Source organism: Fistularia commersonii, chromosome 13 (assembly GCF_037954325.1).
Source record: "Fistularia commersonii isolate RoL2024-O1a breed Wild chromosome 13, RoL_Fcom_v1.0, whole genome shotgun sequence".
NCBI lineage: Eukaryota > Metazoa > Chordata > Actinopteri > Syngnathiformes > Fistulariidae > Fistularia > Fistularia commersonii.
This window is the reverse complement of record NC_141296.1, coordinates 14,820,937-14,845,663: the sequence shown is the minus strand read 5'-3', so window position 1 is coordinate 14,845,663 and position 24,727 is coordinate 14,820,937. Positions and strand designations below refer to the sequence as shown.

The following is a 24,727-nucleotide window of genomic DNA, read 5'->3' as shown; positions in this document are numbered from 1 at the left end:
GACTCTGCACAGACTTTTAATCACTTTTGTTTTTCCACCCACATAAAACAAATATAAAAAAGAAGAGGGGTCTCTTGATTTTAGAATCAGTCAGGTGCTGAAAAACCTGAAATCTTACTCCCTTATATTCACATCCGGGAAAAATTTAAAAAGACCGTATCATCAGTGGAACCACAAAAAACATGTAAAAAAAAAATAATAATAAAAATAAAATCAGTCTAAAAAAAATAAAAAAAACTACAGCGAATGAACAACCAGACTCTGATGGAATTCCTATGAGAAAAAAACCTGCTTTTGCTCTGCCGCCCGTCTCAACATGTCCAGTGGCACCCACCGCCACAAAAAAGGTCAATAAAAAAAAAAAAAAAAGATCTAAAGGAAATTCTTGATGCAAGAGCTGGTGTTTTTAAATGTGTGTGTTAGTTTGCGTGTATGTCTAAGTGTTTTAGAGCTGAAGGGCGCAGAACTGCTGATAGACGGCCAGGATATGGTGGTCCAGTTCGGCAGTGAACAGCAGGTTCTCCAGGGTCCCCATGTACTGCTGGATGGTCACATGATGCTGGGGGGGTGTTGACATGTTTCATTGAAAGGTAGTCAAACTTGTGAAAATAAGCTGTTTTTTGAACTTGACATTTCTGGTCTAAGTTACAACCCTAGAATCTACTAACAGTATGTGCTGTGCGTTTGTGCACACATTGTAATTGTGTGTATACAAATCAGGGCAGCCAAGTGATTACATTTTTTGTTCAAATCAGATTGATCACATAGCCAATGAGGATTCATTTAAAGTAATCACGATTAATAGTCATTGACTATTATTTAGGTATTTAAATAAACACAGACAACACCATATATCCATACTGTACATACCAGCCACATTTTTTTTCTATTCTTTTTAATCAAACAAATCCACTTAAATGTGGTCCTCTGTTAAACAGCTGCTGAGACAGACCAAATCATTTACATTATCTGATGCCCATGTGGTCTGTAAGGTTTGGTGCAAGCAGGGAGTCATGTTCAATGAAGTATTTGCATGGTATTGCCTGACTGTCTGCTTTGTGATGATGTTGGACTTTAAGCTTTATGAAAACTAAGACTCTTTTCCACAGTGTGACAACTTCTTTATGCTGATCAACTGTCCCACCTTTTTTTTGTACTCAAACTTTCAGAAAGAGGAACAACATGTCATTTAGAGTCAGCAATCTTGATCAAGTTCATTTTGCCGCTAAAAAGGGTTGGAGGACCAAGTTGCTGAGTGAAATTGTGGCATTTTAAATCATTGTGCACTGTTTAAATTTTCATCCATCCATCTTCTGCAAATCATTTCCTAATCCAATTAATGCCGCAAATGAATTAATCTGTATTGCCATGTTCTGACAGCCCTAATTGCCTGTAATGGCTATTCTGATAGCCCTAATATAAATATATACACACATAATTGTGTGTTTATAAAATATTATGTGTCTAGATGCATCTGTCTGTATGACTGTTTGCATGGATCTTGTACATGTCTATCTTTGTGTTTATATCCACATTATGCATGTCTATTTGTATCCCTATCTGTATTTATATATAAAATCTCTGAGTGTATACATACAGAACACAATGTATGTAATAAATGTCTGTGTGTATATATATGTGTATCTCACCATGAGGAAGATCTGCTGCAGCCGCTCAATGCAGTTCTTGTACCATGGCGTGCTGATGTCCACACTGCCAGTCTCGCAGCGGACCAGGTGCTCCGTCAGCAGCATGATAAAGCGCTAGCACAGGGAATCACACATTACTCTTCCCCTGCAAATGTTCCAGGACCATAGAGCTATTTGACTGGGTTTCCTCTCGGTGACAATGAGGAACGCTCTGCCGCAGGTATTTCCCCCCAAAATAGCTCTGCTGTTCCAACCAATAATCAATGGGATTTAAAAATAATGACAAAAATGAAATAGTGGGAATTGACTGGTCTCCCTTGAAAAACATAGCACCATCAGCGAGTGAAAACAAAAATAAACTTTCTTTTTTTTCGCAAAAAGAACAATGTCGTGAAAATTACATTCAGTAAATTTAATGAATATTATTCAGCTCCAAATTACTTTTTTCCTCCTCGGTGAAATTCAAGCATGAGGAATTTCTGGCAAAATTATAAATTGAAAGCTAAAGAGTTATTACATTAAAATATAGATTTCTCTTACATAAATATAGATTTTCTCTCTCTCACACACAAATTTGAATTTGAAAGCAGTACCTGGAATATGACGAGGAAAAGGTTCTTCTGTTCGCTCTGAGCTGCCTCCACCTTCTCCTGTAACCTCTCGATTTGCTCCTCCAGCTGACCATCCTCATCCTCGCTGTTCTTCTCCATTTCCTCATCGTCACCGCTGTCCCTCTGTACAATACATATGCGCCCACGAACGCATACACGCATACACGTTCTTTAACCAATTGGCTGACAAATGACCAAGTATGATTTTACTGATGTGAGACACACAGTGTGTTTGAGTGTCTTTTGTAGTATTTAAAAGACCGACCAAAGTGTCTATCATCTCCTCTGCAGTGACGTGTTCAGGAGTGCAAGAACAATCGTGTTTGACATTAATTTCTTGCAGGAATTTCGACAATTGACTATACCGTTCTATTGCCATTATAATGTTAAAAAGATTTATTTTTATCTTATTTACTTATTGATTTATTTCATTTTATCCAAGTAATACTTCTTTCAATTATTTTTGTTGTTGACTTTTATGATTATTTCTTAACACACTTGAAATAAAGTTTAAAAAAAATCCCTTGAGGGGAGCAAAAAGTATTGGTATCAATGAAAAGTACCATAAACCGATGAAACTGTATCTTCAGTAAAAAATTTCAGCCATTCCTACTTTTATCCCAACTGGAGAGATGCTTTAGCCCACTAGCCTCCTGCTACTGACCACCTGTCTCCACGACAACCTTACCCTCTTGTGCTGCTGTTTCTCCAGCTTGTCCTTGGCCTCCTCCAGCTCCTTCTGGATCTTTTGGACGTGTTTATTCATCTTGCGGATCGTGGAGTGCAGAATTTCCCAAATGAAAAGTCTGCAGGAGAAAAACCAGCCCGTGATGTAATCCCACAGAGGTTATGAAATTAATCAGTTATTACTTTCAAGATTGAAAAACCTTTACTGTCATAAAAAATTAAAAATTGTATGATTATGAATGTCTGTTTATCTAGCAGTTGTTCTTTTCTTTTGTAATGTGAAAATTGTAATTGTCTGTCTTAGCAAGGCTTCATTAACAGCAACAAATTGCAAAGTGACAATTCACATGGTCAACAGCTTTGAAAAATGTCCTAAAAAAGACCTAACACGCCTGTTAAGAAAGAAAATAAGATTCAAAGACTTCTAAACAAGGACTTACCTAAAATCATCTCAAATATCCTTTATAAAGAAATATAACGAACAATTGGTAAGAAATTACCAGAAAAATGTATTTGGAAAAAAGAAGAAAGAAATAACCCGAAACTAGATACATTTTATAAAAATCCCAAAATAAGATATCTATTAAATATTCTCTAAAACTGCAAAATATAAAGTCAAAGTACTAAAAAGAAAATAATTTGAAAGGCACATGTTTGTTTGTGTGTGAGACTGCATAGTGTAGGCTAGAAACACTGGGAGGGGCGGGTATAGCCATCAGAAATAGCTAATGGCATGCCATGGGTATCCCACCTGGTGAACTCATGGGCCATGTCCTGAGAGAAGAGCCAGTTGGCCACGGCAGCACAATCCACAATCTGGGTGCGTATTAACTTGTCCACTAAAACGGCGATCATCTAGAAAATGTGATATAAACAAAATCAACATTGCATTTTTCAGGGAATGTCAAAGAAGCCGCCCTCCTCTCCTTCTGACTTGGAAAGGATTCTATCGTTTGTACCTGCGGGTGATTCTTCCACACCTCGTACACCACCTTCAAGATGTGCAGCTTCCCCTCATCACTCTCGGTCAGGACCTTCAGGATCTCGTGGAACCTGAGAGGAGAGAACAATCCGAACAGTTAGGCTGGCCCATCTGACGGATTCATTTACACTGAGGCAATTCTTTAATATTCACATGGCTTTATTCATGACTGTGAGAAAACAAATCCTCTTTTAGATGTTAATGTGAAGTTGTTCATGACATGTGATAATAACCATGTCCATTCTTGGTTTTTGGCCATTTGGCAATAAAAATGTCACCAAATGGCTTTAAAAACCCTTAAAGGGATGAAGTTTATAAGGAGGCTCAATAAACTAGAGGGAATATTGCACACTTGACACGGATTAATAATTTAGAGATATAGTTTAAATGGGACTTAACCTTGAAATTCAGCATGAAAATAATTTTAATGTTTGAAAGAAAGAAAAATGTTCTACAAGTAACACAAAGCACTGGGGAAAAAAAAAACATTCAAAAATTAGAAAATGCTTTTAAAAAACCTAGAAAAATTCCTTTGGGATGCGCTCGTTGCTGAAGCATCCAAGAGAGACATCAGGCCCCTCACCCCCCCCCGCTGGGCACTTACTTCCCGAGGGCACTGAAGGAGTGGCTGAAGGATTTGGCTGCCAGGTGAAGGAGAGTCTGCAGAAAGACATCAACCTTCAGGGGGTTGAAAGTCTCCCCTTCATCTGGAGGGAGATGAGGAAGGGAGAGGAAAATAGGAGAGGAGGAAAAGATAGAAAGAAAGGTTAGGGTGAAGATTCATGGGTCTTGTTTCTCCATTCAAGGATGAAGTACACGTTCAGATAGTTTTAACAGGGAATTGCTGAATGGGTTCCTCAGACATGGATAGAATTAGTCTCAGGGTTGTTCCAGTCTAGAATTATATGGTAAATAGACTCTATGGTCTGGCTCATCCACAATTTTCAGTTTCTAAATGCTTTACGTTTTCACAGACACACCGATGGTGGCGGAGCTGCCATGCAAGGCACTAACGAGCCCATTCATTTGTATTGCCAGGAATCGAATTGCTATCCTTTCAGTTGGAGATGCCTGTTCTATCAACTGGGCCACAGCCAAACAGCAAATAATCTCGTATCTTGATGGAAAATTACATCTGAATTCAAGTCTGATTGGCAGCATAAATTAAACCTGACTTGAGGTTTATATCAATGATGCTGAAAGACAACTACCAAGACCTGAGAGATTAGTCAATTAACAGAAGTAAACCGCTGAATTATATTAACTTTCGTAACTGTATACAAAGACAATGCAAATGAACTCTTCTGTGTACCTCATTTTACTCAGTGAGGGGAACCCCTTTACCCCATTCCTGAGAAGTACATTTCACCTTGAGGTTTTTGACACGTGAACCTTTCATTGTGAAACAGCGGATTTGTGTGACAATATTTGAATAAACTGTACCAAGTCTAGAAAGCAATATGTGAACTGATGAAGGATCACATCAAATTCCCTGATGCTGTTGATCAGACCGCCAACAAGGCACAGTTCCCATTACTCTGGGAACTTCCCTCTAGTAATTGGGTATATTGATGGATATCACTTTCCCATTAAGAGTCCTTTAACAAAGGATGATGTAAAGGAATTGTACAAACTGGAATTGTACAAAATGTAAAAGGTGTGTCTGCAACCACTATAGAAATCTGAATTATACTTGCTTTACAACAAATGTTTTAACTGGCAAAAAGTACATGGTTAGCAGGAACCTTGTCAAAAAGAACATTGACGTAAAGCTGTGGCTTCTGGTTTTTGTCCACCTCTTTGATACACAACTATGGGACTTCCATCTTGAATTCTTGTCCTCCTTTTAAGTATTTCAATTTATGCTCATGGAACTATATTGCAAATTTTTCATGCTGCTGGTATAGGTGTAGAGCTTTTCCACCTGTAGGTTGAACTGTCCTGATGTTTTTCTTTTGAGATGCCTTCCAATAAGTATTTGCTTTCCATCGTCCCAGTCAATAAGTCTCCTTATGTATCTCTGGTAGAACTGATGTTCCCCTGCCTGTCTCGTAACGCTCACTACCCAATGACCAATTGCATTTTTATTCAACTGTATTTTATGCTTTTTCTGCAGGATCTTATGAGAAAATGCACATCTCAAAGCAAGGGATCTGGCATAGGCAGTTGTTATTAATATTGAACAGTATCCAAATCGAAAGAAAAAAATCCAGAGGAGAAAGAAGCCTGGAAAAAAAATGGACTAACCGTCATCATCCTCCTGGTTGGGGTTGGGCACCTCCTTCAAGATAGTCAGGATCTCTTCGTTGGACGCCCGGTTCTTGATGGCATTGCCAACGGTGATGGCAACAGGGTAAGCCGGTAGAGCTACAAGAGGGACAAAGACTGTAAGATAAGAATTTCCAACAAAATAACAGCTGCCCCCCCCATCCCTCCGCCACCAGGCACTGTGACAAAAGTAGTTGCTGTGCTTTTATTTAGGTAGTGTTTGTGTTCTTTATCAGATTGATATTTCTCAGTTATTGGTATTTGTGACACCGGTAGAGAATAACACACAAAGTTTACTCCTGCAAACACAAGATGCTGAGTCTGCTTACAGGCAGCCTCTTCTGTGTATTTGTAGACAAAGATGGGTTCTGCAGGGATCAATGCAGAGAACGTGGGCGGGACGATGTCTACTATCCTCTGGTGGTACGAGAGCCTGCAGGGACACCAAACACATTCAGAAAATGGGATTTAAAAATGAGGGGGAAAGAAAAACAATCAATAAAGTGGAAATTCAACACAGGGAGAGGAAAGCCATTATTCAAACAGTGAGAATATTTTAGTGTGTTTTAAACTCACAGTAAATACACCCAAACAAATATGGAGTCATTGCAATTATTAAACTGCATGATTATTAATTAAAACAAAAGTTAATGCATAACTTCACCTTTTGAACAATTTGTGGTGCATCACAACTAAATACGTGCATTGCGTAAAGATAGCCATCGGAGAAAATTATCAAAAAATTAGAATAATTCATGATAACCCATAAAAACAAGTGTTTGAAGTTGATCAATCATTTCTTTGAAAACAGCCAGACACTACCTCAAAAATGAAATGAAAAAATAAGTCTGTGAAAATGAAAAATGACCCAGAGAGGATCTCAAAGAATTTTTTTGAATGAGTCAAAGAATGATGAATTTCAAAAGGTCAGATCAGTTGTGACACAGACCTGGACCGTCTCCTGGGTCCAACCCAGCAATCAATATCTGGCATAATGGGGCCTGTCAACAGCCGGATTTGACTTTCACGCTCAAACCTCCACCTCAGTTTAAAACCAGGGAAGCACTCATCTGCACCTCATGCATTTCTCCAGAACCTCTTTGACAAACTTGGGCTTCGGCTTCTCTAGGTCCACCGTCAGGCAGTCGGCCCTTCGCACAAAACACAAACTATTAAAGATTATCTCAGACACGCACAAACACAGATACTGGTGTGAATCACTCACCAGTCATCCCAGCTCCACCGAAATTGAAAGTTGCTTAGGTGATGGGAAAACCAGTTGATGAGTCTATAAACATGGAGGGCATCAGACAGGAAGTTCGATCAAACAATCAGCTGGTGCTGTTGCAACCTTACCTGTCAATGCAGGTGGTGTTCATGGTGTCTAGTCTCATGTACAGCATCTCTGTGGCCTGAGCCAACTGGTGACCAGGTGTTGAAGACAAATACTGTTCGACTTCAGCGTCCCTATTACAAACTTTAAAATATGCTTAAGACTGTAGCTGGCCTAACAAAAGAAGTCTAGCACTTTATACTTCATTCAAAATCAGAAATAATACCATGAAAAGCTAAGAAAGGAATTTGCAACAAAATAAAATCTTTGAAAAGAAGGATATTACCGCAAGGAATTTGCATGTAATATTTTCTTAAATATAGCTTGGAATGCTATAACAAAACCTTAACATTACAAAAATGCAAGTGTTAAACATACAGGGCCCATTGAGCACAACTGCACAGGTTTTGAAATATTTTGAAATCAACAAACTGATCTGAATAAAGTCAGAGAGACATCAAGAACAAAATAAAAAAATAAAAAAATAATGAGAGTCTGGCATGAACACTTTCAAAAAGTTAAATAGTCCAATCAAAAATAGCCCAGTAATAAATGAACTGTCAACTTAACTTTTGCTCCACGAAGGTCTACTTTAAATAAAAATATCAGCTTAAAATTCAATCCAATTTGACAGGACATATCTTCTGTATTTGTTATTCTTTATAAAACAAACAATTAACCTCAAATGGTTAAATCATAAAAAAAGGGCTCTAACTCTAACTAATACTAATAATAACATCATCATCAAAAACCAAAAACCGTTTAAAGCTCTACACAGCTTTCAGTTCCAGACAGCAGTTTTCTGACATTATCAGGATACAACTTGCGGCAAAGAACCCGGTTGCAGTTTGCAGAGTTCAATGAGCAGAGTGGTGTACATTACATCAATGTGGGGTGGGATTGGCAACCTGAACAGCTCTCCAAAAATAACCTGGGAACAGAGAAAGGGTGAAAAAAAATCTTTAAAGTACTTATTATCTGTGATATTTTGCCATTTTTCTCTTCTATGATATGGGAAAATACAGCTACCTCCACAATATGATAGTTGAGAGGAATCTTGTTTTTCCCTGGGTAGCTTAGTAACTGAGCAGCACTAGAGAAAAATAAATCTGAGTTAGTCTAAATTATCAAATAGCACATCCAGGCTTTGGAAAAGTTGTGATTTGCCCCTCACCATGTTTTCCTCTCTTTCCAGTGAGTCTTAATGATGCAGTGCAGGTTTTCCTCAATGACGAACCTTTCGACAGAATGGCTGCCAGGCATGACGGGACCCTGGAGGCAAAGATGGAATACATTGGTTAATTTGAAGACATGAAGAAACCTAAAAATGTTATCACAGTAATAGTTGGAATGTGGCTGCTATCTGGTCTAAACACACACACAATAATCAGCAGTCTCTTTTCGACATCGGGTTAGCTGTATCCATATCCACCCATAAATGCTTGTGGGAGTGTTTTTATTGACACTGTCACCAAACGTGTCCATTTGACTTTGGGTTTCGTGCTACTCATTCATTCACATGGAAACTTTGTTGCCATACTTAATGCAAACCATATGATGACGCTTGATTGGACAAACAAAAAACAGGTCAGGTATGTAATGCCAGGCAGAAGGTCTAGAGGAAGACCAAAGAAAAGATTTATGGACAAAGTGAGAGAGGATATAAAGTTAGTTGTTGTGAGAGAGGAGGATACAGAGAATAGGCTATGATGGAGAAGGTTGATTCTGGTTATATTCAATCCTTGATGGATAATTTGAGATATTATTAAAATCTTTAGGACATTCGATTTCATTTATTCGTAGGTCAGTCTAAGCAAGTCAAGTCATTTATCCACTTTTTTAAGTGGATACATTTTCCTGTAGTTTCAGGATGAGAATCAATAGATCATCAAAACAGATTTGCTCTTTGCTGAAATTTTCAGGAATTCAGATTGAACAAAAAATACAATCTTGAGGTCAGCCACAGCCTATCCAAACTGGGAAACTTACGCCTTGTGCCTTGAATGTCATTCAGTCGATACTGATATCAATTTTTCAGTTTCCTGATACATTTTGCAGGCTATATACATTTTTAAGTACAGCAAGGCCACCTGGCTCTATGACACACCTTGGCCTTCATATTTAATTTAGTTTATTGTTTTTAAATAAATCTGAGTGAATAAGAGCATGACCCTCCTCCCTGACATACCTCTGGGGCATCAGTATAGTCGAACATGCGGAAGATGACATGGGGCATGGGGTACTGGGCGTCAGGCATGTGGCCTGGGGGAGTAAAGGGTGGAAGGTTGTGTTGCAGGGCTTCGCACAGCACGCTGTCGAAGGCGATGTAGGGACGAAGAATGTGCCGCTCCTGCCAGCGGTCCTTCTTTAGCTTCTGAATCTGAGCCCAGAGGCAGTCCAGGTACTAGAGAGGCAGACAGAGATAGGACACATCATTACAGTGTCCGTGGAAACTCCTCTTGCCATACGACCGAACACACACTCTGATGCATCAATAAAGACAACACAAATTCCCTGGGAGAGCATCAGAGCAGCTGCAGTTGAGTATTATCAAAAGAATTCTACAAAATTAATTCACATAAAACAAATCTCACAACATTAGCTATTTAAATTTGTATCTCCAGGAAGCAGCACCTTAAAATGTGGTGCTTTCCTGATCCTTTCCTTTAAACTGCTCACTCATTTTCTTTTAATTTTTATTCTAAAATTCTAAGAATTTTTAAATCACAAATGATTATGATTTCTCATTTCACCAATGATTTCAAAGACAGTTGAGCGAAGTTACGGCAGCATTAGATAAATGAAGAGTGAATCCGAAATTAAAAGATCCAAAAATCCAAAACAACTATCTTAAAAATATTTATCAACATCTGGATTCAGGAAATATCAATTGCCTTTTTTTGCAAAATACTGTTTTTCTTGAACAAAAACGGTGCTGATGGAGGCGGACAATCTCACCTCCTCCTGCGGGTGGGGCTTCTCTGCTGTCCACACCTGCAGCATGGGGACATGCGTCTTCACCCTGCGCCTGGAGATGTAGAGAATTAAAAAAAAAAAAGAAAGAAAGAAAAGAAATGCATGAGGATGCTGTGAGAGATGCAACACAAAAAATATATAATATAGCTTTGGCAGTAGGTTAAATCCACTTTTTCAAAACATAACAAAGATGGATATATTTCAATTAAAAGAACCAATTTGATAAATACTCTAAAATCTAGGCTGACGCCTCACTTGAGATAGCCTTCGATTTGGCTGAGTAGTCGGTCCATTTCCACGTCCTTCTTCTCATAAAGCTCCTTCCCGACCCATGGCAGACTGGAGAGAACTACATACACAAACCAGTCTGACCGCACCTGGAAATATCATCAGAACCACCATCAGATACCTCCCTGCTCTGTGATGTTGACCAGTCCAAACTCATGGTGTCTTTCCACAATGATCCAATATTCTTTTTTTTTTTTTGTTTTGAATTTATACAATGGTGTCATAAAATACAATATTTCCTTATTTTCCTTTCTGCTGTTACCTTCAGGGGTCACCACAGCGAATCAACCTCCATCTAGCTCTATTCTCTGTATCATCCTCTCTCACACTACGTCCATAAATCTTCTTTGATCTTCCTCCAGGCCTCCTGCTTGGCAGCTCCAATACCAGCATCCCTCTACCAATATATTCACTATCTCTCCTCTGTGCATGACAGAACCATCTCAGCCTGGCTTCTCTGACCTTCTCTCCAGATCATCGAACATGTGCTGTCCCTCTGAAGGACTTGATCCTATCCATCCGCATCACTCCCAGAGAGAACCTCAACATCTTCATCTCTGCGACCTCCAGCTCTACCTCCTGTCTTTTCTTCAGTGTCACTGTTTCTAGACCATAAGCATCGCTTGTCTCACCACTGTCTTGTACACCTTTTCTTTCATTCTGGCCGTTAGTCTCCTATCGCATAGCACCCGACACTTTTCTCCCCCCTCATTACACCCTGGTTGAACCCGTTTCTTTACCTCTTTTCCACACTCTCCATTGCTTTGGACTGTTGACCCTAACTACTTCAAATCCTCAAACTTCTTTATGTCCACTCCCTGCAGCCTCACCATTCCATCCAGGTTCCTCTCATTCAGGCACATATGTTCTGTCTTGCTGTGACTAACGTTCAATGCTCTCCTTTCCAGAGCATACCTCTACGTCTCTTGATGCTACCTGCTCTCACTACAGATCACAATGTCATCTGCATACATCATGGTCCATGGAGATTCCTGTCTCACCTCATCTGTCAGCCTGTCCATCACCACTACAAACAAGAAGGGGCTCAGAGCAGATTCTTGATGAATTCCCAACTCCCCTGTGAACTTCTCTGTTACACCTACAGCACACCTCACCATTGTCTCACATCTAGCATACATGTCCTGCACCAGTCTAACATGCTCCTCTGCCACTCCAGATTTCCTCATAGAATACCATAGTTCCTCTCTTGGCATCCGGTCATATGCTTTTTCTAGGTCTACAAAAGCACAAAGCAGCCTCTTACCTTCTCTGCACTTCTCTACCAGCATTCTTAGAGCAAATACCGCATCTGCAGTATGTTTTCTTGGCATGAAACCATACTGCTGATCACAAATACTGACTTCTGCTTTCAGTCTAGTTTCGACCACTCTTTCCTTTGTGATGGACACCACCACACTTCTCAATTTTTCAAGCATCTTCTCACTATCTCAAATCCTGTTTAATAATGGAACCAACTGCCTTACTTCATCCTCTTCAATGCCCATCTCACTTCACCTTTACTAACCTCTGCGACCTTGTGGTCCACCATAAACCCCTTTTCTGCCTTTTTTTGGAAAAAGTCAGACACCAACAGTCCCTATGTGTTCCTATCCTGAACACTAGACCTGCCTATCAGTTCTTGATCACTTCAATTGCCTACACCAACATGTCTATTGAAGTCCTAATGCACTAATTATCACTCTCACCTTTTTTGGAAAAAGTCAGACACCAACTGTCCCTATGTGTTCCTATCCTGAACACTAGACCTGCCTATCAGTTCTTGATCACTTCAATTGCCTACACCAACATGTCTATTGAAGTCCTAATGCACTAATTATCACTCTCACCTTTGGGGATATACTACATCCCTTCATCTATTTCCTACTCTCAGTCCCACACTCTTGCCTCTCTTCTTCTATCTCTGCTTCTGAACACAGGCCTCAACCAAGCCAGTGCGAGGCTGCATTCATCACAAGGATGAAAATGTCAAAGGGAAAAAAATCTCTGGAATGAGTGGGCTTTCAGTTCACTTTTCAAAGTGAGAAAATATCAAACATGAAAAAGCAAGAAAAATAACCTATGTCAGGAAAGGGTACAAGACAATTCAAAATAAAAGATGAGTCAGCCAGAAATTACCTTATTACCTTTACCTAAGAAGAAAAAAATCTTTGAGCCAGAAATCACATAAACTCAGGAAAAAAAATGATTTTCCAAAAATCCACAAACTGGCTTAAAGTGCTATGAAAACATAAGCAAACGTTGGGCAAATCAGCAACAAATTTGGTGAATCCTGACAGAACATGGTCATAAACTTTGAGTATAAGACCTATTCCAATATACATTAATTTAAAAAATGTGCAGTGAGGATGCTGAAACTTAACCCTGACTCACTGTAGCAGTGACAGCTGAATTCAAAATAAAATGGATTCAGTTGTCCTCCCACCCACCTGTGGTACGTCCTCCTCTTGGGTAACACTGACAAAATTTTCAAACATGGCCACCATGGAGGGGGCAGCGATCACATGGCAGTTAACCAAGTCAGACAAAAAGCGCACCTGTGACAAACACACCAGACAAGATGTCAAACCAGGAAGGAGAAGGCAAGAGAACAGTGGCACTGGGAGCGACAGTCCTAGTGTCAATTTACCAAGTAAACAGCTTCACTGTACAGATTGTTTTTCAAAGTCTCTTTCAGCTGTCGGATCATTGCCTCCACAAACTCGCCGCCAAAGTTGTAGTTCCTGGCATTGAGAAGGCCAACCAGAGTTGTGTACACCGTCAGCTTCTCAGGCAGGAGACGGGCCCTGCCAACATAGGACAACCCAAATGTCAATGGCCATCTATTCAGAAGAACAGCAAGTTGATGTCCGTCATGTGTTTCTTCCAAAGTATTGGGGCATAAGGGCATAAATTCTAAGTAGGTGGGTTACAAAAGAGCATCCATTATAGCCAGATCATTACAGATATGACACAATATGACTCATTATAATTGTCACTTTGCACCCAACAGCAACAGAGGATTTAGCATGGGAGTGGAAGAGGTATGAATGCTGTCAAAAATCACCTTCATAAAATATTCATTAAAGACAAACCCAAATAGAGAACCAGTCAACAAACAGGCTAACCCATCAAACAAACACACCCATATATGTTTTTTTCAACAATTTTTGACAGGGTTACAGGGTATAGTCTGTTAGCAGTTGGATACTCTTATTGACCATGGGAGTACCAAACAGTGGCTCCGATGTTTAAGAACTTACACAGCGCATAAAATTCGAAGGATTTTGTTTTTGTAGTTGGGTAGGTCGGCCTCCAACACGCCTGCCAAGCCCTCCAGGTTACTCTCCAGGGATGATGTGCTCTAAAGCAACACAAAAATGCATGCACATATTTGAAAAACTTAACATTTTGCCCTTTAAAATTCTTCTAAAAGTAAATTCTAAATTGATTTTAAGTTTTTTGATGGAATCGTTTGTTTTTTTCAAGTAAGTGAGGCAGCAAATTTTAAAAAAAATTAACCAATATAAAAAAAAAAACAGTGATTTAAAAAATTAAAACACAATAGGGAACAATCAGATCATAATAAAAAAAAGCATTTACACAGAACAACCCTTGTGAAGCTCTCCATGAAAATTGAATTGAAATTGCCTTATACTGCTTTACCTCATCCAGTATCTGTCTTCATTGTACTGTATGAGCTCCTCACCTTCTCACCAACACGACATATTAACGACTCCAGACGATCCTCAATCTCAATGGGCTCTGATGTTCTCCTCCTTTTGTGAGGTTGACCCCCTAGAAGTGAGGCCCGGGATGAAAGGTTATTTTTGGCAACAAAAAAAGTGGAGGGTACACCATAATAACAAATCCCACACGAAACTTTCTCCATCATTTAATTACAAAATTTTCGGGATAAAATTGCGGAACAGCAAAGAAAGTTATTTACAAAACCGTAATAAAATGTTTGTTCCTCCATCATCTGCCCAGAACCCTTTGAATATAAGGATGTTGAAACTAATCACATTAGAAGGGTTACGTGAAACAAAAATCCCCTGTCGTATATGAAGATGAAGTTTATTACTTCTTGAATGATTTCATTAAGGACTGATACAGTTGGAAACGCTGTTAATTAAAAAAGGAAAACACTAACATGGCCTGGCTACTACCAAAGCTCATTTGAAACACAAGTCTTTGAGGAGACTTAACCACTGCAAAGTTAGTAATTCGCACCTCGTTTTGAGATCTTTTGCGGACTAGACTTTTTTTTTCTCTTTAAGACACTTCACTTCTATTCCAAGAGTCTCCTCTTGAAAGACATTCAATTCTTGTTGGTTTTGATTGCTCTTTAACTGAGCTAACTTTTTGCAAAACGGGAAACCTGAAGTGTGAAATAAAATATGTTTTGTGACTGAGCACAAGTTATGCTTTTCAACCGCATCATGCTGACTTTGTTTAAAATACAGCTGGGGCCATCGATGTGTTTGTGCTAGCACGACAGCTAACATTAACGTGATTGGACACTTCGTTAAATTTTCTTGCTTTACAACAATTGCGAGACCAATATTTAGCATGTTGTCATTATTATCATCGGTTTGCGTGTTCTAAATCGTAGGAACTTCATAATGCCACTTGAAAATTGTTCGACGAGTGAGCATGCATTTGAAATAAGATTAACGGCTCCTCTAGATCGGGCTAGCTAGCGACCTCCCATTAGCCGAAACGTCGAAATTACACATGCAGTGCGCTCGTACCGTCATTCTCGTCGCTGTGCCGTCTCCTCGACATGTTTTGCAACGCTTCACTCGTATGACAACAAGTAGAAAAACACAAAATTTAACACAAAAGAAAACAAGTTGTCGCCCCCAGTAAGCTTGAAACACAATTCAACCTGGCCGTCGGTACGGAATTAACAAATAGCGGTCTGATTCAAGTGATGCACTTCCGGGTTAGGTCGCGGTTAACCGGAAAGTGTGCGGATTCTTTTCCTGTCCGACCTTCTCAGTTGAAACCTGTGCAGCGGATCTTGCAATATGTAGTGGTACATTATACTGTTTTGGTCTTGACAGTTCAAGTACGAAATTTGAAATTTTCGCATGCCAAAATTCCGATTCGAGGCAGTAGCTTCAGCACCAGTGGCTAACGTCGCTATAGCCTCAACGAGCTGCCAGAAACATGACATCTGAGGAGAAACTACCCTGCTCGGAGTTCGTTGACTGGGAAGAGGAATCTTCGTCGACTGATGGGTTCAAGCAGGAGAGACAACTTTCCGCCTCACAGAGAAAGTGTTACAGCCTCTGCAGGAGGAAGGTAAGAGAAAACATAAAACTACTACAAAATCCACTAGAAGTTGCAGTTGAAGAATACATTGCCTACAAAAGACCTTCAAATTACTTAGAATATGATTTCTATAGCTAAATAGAATTTGTCAGCTTATCAGTTTCAAAAATCTTGTGACATAAACATTGTAAACATCTATGTTGTTTGTTTCTACACACCTTTTCTGTAGCTTTTCTTTCAAAGAAAGAAATTCACTTCAACATTTAAAAGCTCCTCATTCTTGCACCCACTCCAGTCATTTGCTGCCTTTGTGGCATCCAAGATGATGGCATGTCAGGAAGGTGGAGCCCCAACATGGGGCTGCTGTGAGCAGACCTTTCGGGATCATGCCTCTGTTCACAAGCATGTTGCCAGGGCTCACAACGCCAAAGTACAGCTTCTTGCTCAGGTGGCTTACGAGCGCCTGGTGAGAGAACTGGAGGAAAGAGCTGAGGGGTGGCAGCTGGGGGGCCAAGACGCTGATCCGGCTGACGTCTCCGCCTGGATACCAGATACCAGCCACATCTCGAAGGAGCAGCTAGAGAAGTAGGTGTTAAATATTGACTATATAGGAATATGTTTCCTATGAGCTCGCGGAGTTTCTAGGAAATAAAAAATAAGAATATAATTAGTCAAGTTTCCTCTAAACACTGGATACCAGATGATTGTTTTTTCTTGGAAAAAAAGTACCAAATTTTTATTATTCTTCCATTTTTTACAAACATTTCAAGATCAATAATCAAATGATTGATATTTATGATTTAGAAAATGAAAACATCTTTGATGATTAGCTCATTCTCTGGCAACTACAGTATATAGAACTTGTTGATAATGCATTCACAAAATACCAAATTAATTTTTAAATTAATTCGACATCGGTATTAATGTATTATTTCTCAAATTTTCTTCATGATAATCTTATTATATTTTGTTTATTTAACAAAAAAATAAAAGTTTTTTTTTTTTTTTAATTAATTTACCCTTTACCAATCCCCGTGGGGAAATTCATTCTTTGCAATTAACCCATCATGTATGAACTATGAGCAGCATGCATGCTGTCCAGCAGCACCAGGAGAGCAGTTAGGGATTCAGTGTCTTGGTAAACAACACTTCGATACACTAGGAGGAGCTGGGAATCGAACCAAGAATGTTTGGTTCCAAGACAACTTCTTTACCGCCTGTGTCACGCCTCCCCCAATGGTTTTGGAAACCATTCAAATGAAATTGCTAATGGGCAAAAAAACTACAACAAATATCAATAGATGAATCTGTATCTTAATGTACAGAGTAAACTTAGTTGTTATGAAAACCCATTGGCGGTGTAATTGCTGTTACTTTTCCCTTTTGTGGGATTTACCGTATTCAAGGATTAATTGGGGTACTTGTGTGTGTGTCTGTGTCTGTCTGTGTGTCCTGCCCCGGCTGCTCACACACGCAAAAGCTAGATAGATAGCCCAGCCCTTCTTAATCCAAAGTATGGTTGTAAAGAAATACAGTTGTTAAGTCTTGTAAAACTCCTATTGTTTTTCAGAGGCCCCGGGCAGGTTCTGTTGTACTACCACTATTGCCACGTAGAGATGCCACAGGTCATTTGCACATGGCAAAGAGCTCTGTGTGAGAGGCTGCGTCTAACTGGCAAGGTAATCGTATCGCCACCTAAATCGATTTTAAAATATGCAATTGCAATTGTGTAATCAATTCATGTCATGTCACATCACATCACGTGACCTCCTCCAGGTGAGGGTGGCTACGGAAGGAATCAACGGAACAGTTGGGGGTACAAAGGTGTCTACCAACCTTTATATCACTGCCATGTGTTCGCATCCTCTGTTCAGGATGAACAGAGAAGATTTTAAGGTCAGTTATATTTTTATATTGCCAAGAAAGGAAAATACAGATGTGTAGCATCCCAGTGAAAAACAATCACCTGCAATTAGATGTCAGGGATTCTGCAGATCATTAAAAAGCATTAAAAGTCATTAAATAGATTTTGGAACAAATTGGGCCTTAAATAGCATTAAAAAGCATCAAATTCAGTGTCTAGAGGGATTTTTATTCATAATTTATTTTGATTAGACTATAAAAATGTAATCATTTTGATTGGAATAGTGTCATGATCAGCGGTGATTGACAGGTACAACCCTTTAATTGGCTATTGTTAATGGCCGCTGTTCTGATGTCGCGCAAAGTTACAACATCGAACTTTGAGCATGGCGAAAGAAGAGAGCATAGTGTTGTGTTGGGAAAATGGGATAGTGTCATTTTCAACAAAAGTGGTTGGATGAAGACCTGTTTCAATGCTGGCTAAAGCCCATTGACAGAAAACTGGGTGAGGCGTTTTGTATCATTTGCAAAAATCTTTTAAACTTTGTACAATTGGCATCAACACTGTTAAATCGCATATGCAATCAATGGTCATAAGTTTAAAAAAGTCAGGCAGCAGTTGACTGTGGCGGATTTTTTTTTGGCCGGGACCAACAAAGCAACTGCTCCAATTGCCAACACAGCAGCAGCTGCTGCTGCTGCTCTGACCACCACGACTGCTACAGTGACCGCCTCTAGCAGTGACCGCCTCCAGCAGCCACAACAGGCGGGAGGACCAGTGACCGGCTGTGCGGTGCTCTGGTGTCTGAACGCTGCAGTGCAGCATTTTCCAGGCAATTTTACCTACTTTGATATTGCTGAATCTTTTACATGTGGCAAGGACAAAACAAGCTATATTATAACATTTGGACTTGCATCATGCTTAAGAAAATAATTAATTTCTCAAAGGAAGTGGAGATCTGCAACATAACTGAACAAACTGCCAGAGAGTACTGTGTGACCAGGTCAGAGCATGTTGAGGTGTTCTCATAAAGGAGAAGACTAAGAAATAGTAATAATCATACTCGCAGTTAAACCCATGTGATTCTTTTGTTTCATTGTAACTGAGAAGGCCATATATGCATATATATGTTCTTCTTCTTCTTCTTCTTCTTCTCTACCCCCCCCTTCAGGGGTCGCCACAGCAAATCAACCTTCTCCAACCCAATTCTCTGTATCCTCCTCTCTCACACCAATTACCTTCATATCCTCTCTCACTACATCCATAAATGTTCTCTTTGGTCTTCCTCGAGACCTCCTGCCTGGCAGCTTCATTTCCAGCTTCCGTTTACCGATATTTTCACTATCCCTCCTCTGTATGTGACCGAACCATCTCAGTCTGGCTTCTCTGACCATGTGCTGTTCCTCTGATACTCATTCCTGATCCTATATCAGCTGATGTGCGAAATTTATTTCAGATGTAAATGATTGACCTTTTTTATTAGTAAACATATGCAGTTGCACAGGGGCATTAAATTTGTTTAATGTGGCATTAAAACGCATTTAACTATATTAGCTGATGCTGCAAAAACCCTGGTCATACTTTATGGTCATACATATTTTCTAATTTAATTTTTTTTTTTAGAATAGAGAGATCTGAACAATAAAAAGCACACCACTAATCACAGCCTCCTCACCCCCTGCCTCTCCCCTCTGAACTATATATGAATGTGAATTAATTGTGCAAAATAGTCTGGAAAGAGCTTAAATTACAATGACCGGTTGAAGAAGAAAGATGGGCATATTATTGGGGTCTGCTAAGTTTTTTTATGACCATAATAAGAAAAATATGATCAGAATAGAACTAATAATGTCCAGCAGGTAGTTTGAATTGTGTTATTTCACATGTATTCCATTATTCAATTAGATATGATTGAAAATGTTTCCAACTTAAACCTTGACCTTGAGTTCTATAGTTTAAACACCAAGACAAAGTGTATTTTGTGATCTTGGGCATTTCATAAAAGTCTGTGTGTGTGTGTGTGTGTCAGACCAGTGATGGTGGTATGGAGTGTTTCACTGACCTTAGAGTGGGGGTCTACAAAGAGATTGTTCCAATGGGGTTGGATCCGGACGTCATCTCTTACAGGCTGGCAGGTATCAGTCCATCGATATACTATTACCTGGAGTGAGGCGGCAATCGGGTCACAGCAGGTGATGCAGTTATCTATTGGATATTGACCCAAAGTGTCTTTTTTGGCACTTTCTTGAACTCATGTAGCCCAGGACACATTTTTTCTCCATTAACCCTTTTCTAGTAATGGTTGTATCACAATTGTAAGACGAGACAACAGATGTTTCTGTTCTCGAAGTTGCTACAGGGACATAGTTACAGGCCTGCTGCTGGTTAGTTAAGCACAACCAATGGTCGCCCATTGGATTTAGTAGACTACCTCAGTCAAAGGTTTCACCTTGTGAAACAATGATTTGAATCACTGGACAGGGTTCCCCTGTGAAAAAGTCAAGCTTAAAAAAGGGGTCTGATAACAAGAAAATTATCAAAACGATGATGAGTTAATAACACCCTTTTTCTACTTCCTTAGATAGAAAAAGAATTCCTGCTTTATCACTTCTGAATGCAAGGTGGGAAGTAGACATTGAAAATAATTATTTGAATGGACTTCAGCTGACTTAACAAGACAGAGGCTGAATACAGTCGATTTATTATGTTAAAGCTTTGTATTCTTCTTGTTGCCACTCAACTGAACTCAAGCACAGTGAGGATTACTTCTTACCCCCAAAACTCGATTATAAATTGTGTGTGCACACTGCCTTGCAGGAATTCATCTGGAGCCGGAGGAGTTTCACCGGGAGGTGGAGGCCCTTGTGGCCAGAGAAGATGTGTGCAGCAACACCATCCTGCTGGACTGCCGCAACTTCTATGAGAGCAAAATTGTATGTAAAGCAGTGCGATTAATTTTTATTTATTTATTTTTTTACCAGCTATGACTTAAAATCTTGTGGAGGTGAATGACACCTGCACATACATGGTCACTCACTAGACTTATTGTGCCCCCATCCTCACCAGGGTCAGTTTACTCAGTGTCTGGCCCCCAACATCCGGAAATTCAGCTACTTCCCTGACTACGTGGACCAGAACTTGGAACTCTTCAGGGACAAGAAGGTCCTCATGTACTGCACCGGGGGGATTCGCTGTGAGCGAGGCTCCGCCTACCTCCGGTCAAAGGTCAGTAGAGATCTGTGGTTTTAAGTCCAAGAATCACACTTTTAACTTATTGTTAAAGGAGGATTCCCAGTATTGTCCAATGTTCCATGAATATTGCTGGACATTTTATAACCTCTATATACTGTGCTAACGCAGTAACACAGTATAGCATATACTGTGTTTTTCTCATTTTTTAAAATTAATCAGAATCAGGTTCAGAAATACTTTATTAATCCTGGAGGAAATTGAATGACTTCCAGAATAACAAGGATTTCCATGTATGATTTTGCTTTCCCTCTGACATTTCCAGATTACATAATAAAGTAACAATTCAGTCCATGTTCACACATGCACACACAATTCAGTCCATGTTCACACACGCACACACGTGTACACTGTGTATACATGTATGTGGTTTATTGTTAACAGTTCTTTGTGGAACCATTTTCTCTCAATCACAGTGCACCTCCATAAATTGTAGAATTTTAATAGAAATATGTACAGTTGAGCTAAGAAATGTTTTTTAATTTGCAGTGAGCAGCCCCCTGAACATCATTATATTTCATTCAGAATATTGCTGACATTTCTGACCATATTTTCCCCCTCTTCTCTCTCTCTCTCTCACACACACACACCATATAGCAAGTGTGTAAGGAGGTCTACCAGCTGAAGGGGGGGATCCATAAGTACTTAGAACAGTTTCCCGATGGCTTCTACCGGGGGAAGCTCTTCGTTTTCGATGACCGCTTTGCCATCTCATCCAATGATGACATCATCTCAGGTGGGTGAGAACTGCTCCCCAAAACTTCAAAGCACCAGAAAATGGATATCCCTTCTTTTGACAGATTTTAACTGAATATTTTGGGACAGGCAAAATATTGCTTCTACTTTTAAATACATCAGTCATTTCATTGTGCAAATATAAAGTATGTGTAGTGACAAGATGTACATTTCAACATCCAAAATGGTGTTGCACAATACTGTGTGAAACAATACACACATTTCAGAATTTGAAAGGCTTATAATTATTGTGTGTGTTTATAATATTTTAGATTTTCTTCTTGTTTTCCAAATTCCTGATGATTGTGATGTTACAGGTCCACTTTGATTTTATGCAGATTTATTTACCTCCTCTGGATTAAAACTCCTTAGCATTTCAGATAGAATTAGTCTCACTCAGCATCCCGAAACTGATGTTTCTTGATAATATTTATTCAGTTTTACACAGCTTGCCATTGCTTTTTGTGGTAAATGGTCTAATTTCATATTTTCTTCTTTGTCTTTCGGCTTCTGCCCTCAAGAGTTGCTGAAGTATAGAAACGTCCTCTATCTAACCTATTCCTTGTATTCTCTTTGTGGGGGAATATGAACATTGCAAGAGAATAGTGGCAGTGCTATAAGACATTTTCATCTCCACTGGTGACGCGTCCTATGCGGTATTTTCTGCAAACTTCAGGATGACGTTGTCTTCATGGGAGGCGACACAGTCGTGGGTGAACAGGATGTAGAGGATGGGTTGAGAACACATCCCTGAAGAGTGCCTATGTTCATGATGATGCCGACTTAGGTCCTGTTACCTATCCTGACAGAATGGGATCTGCCAGTCACAGAGGGTGGGATGCAGGCCAAGGCTGGACATTTTGTTTGTGAGCTTATGGGCTATGACTGTGTTGAATACGGAGCTCAAGTCCACGAAGAGATTCCTGATGTAGGACCAGTGATGGTGTTTTCTAGGTCGGAGAGGGAGTAGTGGAGGGTGGCGGCTATGGCGTCTGAGGTGGACCTGTTGGGCCGGTATTCGAATTGCAGGGGGTCTAGGGTTTCTGGGATGTCGCTCTGAATGTGGGCCAGCACCACTGTCGAAGTGGAGTGCGTGCTCCTGGCCTGCAGTCCTTCAGGCAGGTGGGTGGGCTCTTCTTGGGGAGGGGGATGATTCTTGTGTTCTTGAAGCAGGTGGGGATGAGGGAGAGGTTGAAGATGGCGGTGAGAACATCAGCCAGCTCATTGGCACAAGCTTTGAGGGCCCACAACGGGATGTTGTTCGGCTGCCTTGCGGGTATTGATCCTTCTCAGCACTCGGCGTACCTGGTGTGATGATACTGTTGGAAGAGAGGAGGGGGTGTCGCTGGTCCCATCATGTGTGTGACTCATCTCTGTGTTGTGGTTGGGGTTCTCGAAGCGGGTGTAGAAGATGTTGAGGTTGTCCGGCAATCCTGTCTGTGGCGATGCCGATGCTGGTGGTGGACTTGTAGTCCATGATGTGCTGCAGGCCTTGCCACATCCGCCCAGGTAAAGTAGTTTCTTTCCACCATTTAGGTATCGGTAATTATATTCCATTTTATTGATACTTTGTATTTGTTAATTTTGAAAAGGAAATCAGGTTATTTTTGGCAAATGTAATGCTCATTACCATATTTAGATTTTTTTTTTTTTTTTTTTTTAATTTATTTTTTATTAAGTTAGTTGGTGTGAAAGAAGAGGATATGGAGCATTGGGTTAGATGGAGAAGGCTGTTTTGCTGTGGCAGCCCTAGAGGGGAAAAGCCAAAAGGAAAGAATTGTTTTTTCATTGTACTAATTGACAATTTACTCTTGGAGTTATACTGTGATTTTGAAACAATTATGTTTATATCACCTCCTGTCTTTTCCAGTCCAGGTTTGTTTGTGTAAAATGATTCTTACTAAAGTGTCAGATGGAAACTCCGCTGTTTCCAGAGTGGTAGATGATGCAAAAACCCTCCTGTGTCCCCTCAGACTGCCGGTACTGCCAACGCCCCTGGGACCAATATCAGCTTTGCACAACCCACTCCTGCTGCCAGCTAGTTCTGTCATGCTCTGGCTGCAGACTGGACGGGCACACCGCTTGCTGCCCCACCTGTCAAGCCAAAGAACCGCCATCCTCCACTGTCGAGGCCCCACGGCCCAAGGAGGAGTGTGAGTGCACGGACAGCCGGCCTAGAATCCCCCAGGACGTGTAACATCACAAAAACTGTCCAGCTAGAGCTGAATGCAAGTCTGAGGTGTTTTCACATTATCAAGGAAAGGTTTTTTTTGTGTCCTGTATTACGAAAAAAAGAAAAATTTAAATCTTTTATGGAAGGGAAATATGCTTGGTTTTCGCATTATATTATCAAGCTCTTGAGGTTTTTCAGGAAAACAAAGAAAAAAAGAGCTGTCTGTTTTTATATGAAAACCTGGATTTTGTTGTAGGAAAGTCACTGTTGTGAAAATAATTAAATCATGAGAACTATTTATTAATTTGCACTTGTTTTTTTTTTATGACATAATGATGGTTATGCTACATCCGAACTAATCTAAAATGAGAGTTAAATATATGAAATAGGAAGAGACCTGTAAGATCACCTGCACCAGGAAATGGTGTCACTGTAGGTTGCCAAAAATACAACCAATTACTATGACATTTCCCTAACAAGGCATCTAAACTTAGACCAGCCCTCAGTCCCAGCTGTTATATACTGAAAACTCCTTACGGCTTACTAGAGCTGAAGACGCCTCTCAGATATTAGGTGAAGTGTCTCCAATAGAGGAAATCAAGTCCAGCCACAACAATAAGATTTGACAAGGATTA

The 24,727-nt window shown here is 40.0% G+C and overlaps 2 protein-coding genes across 3 annotated transcripts; one reads left to right on the top strand and one right to left on the bottom strand.

Annotated features, from left to right (window-relative positions):
* On the bottom strand, positions 1–15,765 carry ncbp1 (nuclear cap binding protein subunit 1). The gene is made up of 23 exons (XM_086158306.1): positions 15,546–15,765; positions 14,501–14,589; positions 14,055–14,155; positions 13,442–13,598; positions 13,242–13,349; positions 10,762–10,883; positions 10,489–10,558; positions 9,719–9,934; positions 8,705–8,802; positions 8,560–8,623; positions 8,351–8,461; positions 7,554–7,618; positions 7,423–7,485; positions 7,274–7,348; positions 6,527–6,630; positions 6,177–6,296; positions 4,534–4,636; positions 3,907–4,000; positions 3,699–3,802; positions 2,949–3,066; positions 2,243–2,383; positions 1,650–1,763; positions 1–559 (listed from the first exon to the last, which is right to left on the bottom strand). The coding sequence occupies exons 1-23, from the start codon at positions 15,577–15,579 to the stop codon at positions 446–448; spliced, it is 2,385 nt and encodes a 794-aa protein (XP_086014432.1). The 5' UTR covers positions 15,580–15,765; the 3' UTR covers positions 1–445.
* Positions 15,766–15,785: 20 nt separating this feature from the next.
* tstd2 (thiosulfate sulfurtransferase like domain containing 2) lies at positions 15,786–24,387 on the top strand. 2 transcript variants are annotated; one of them, XM_086158310.1, is made up of 9 exons: positions 15,786–16,101; positions 16,367–16,656; positions 17,642–17,750; positions 17,848–17,967; positions 19,965–20,070; positions 20,753–20,868; positions 21,002–21,160; positions 21,782–21,920; positions 23,893–24,387. In XM_086158310.1, exons 1-9 carry the CDS (start codon positions 15,967–15,969, stop codon positions 24,114–24,116), a joined length of 1,398 nt encoding a protein of 465 aa, XP_086014436.1. In that variant the 5' UTR covers positions 15,786–15,966; the 3' UTR covers positions 24,117–24,387. The 2 variants fall into 2 exon arrangements, with proteins under 2 accessions (XP_086014436.1, XP_086014437.1); XM_086158311.1 differs by having other exon boundaries at positions 21,782–21,924.
* Positions 24,388–24,727: the final 340 nt, after the last annotated feature.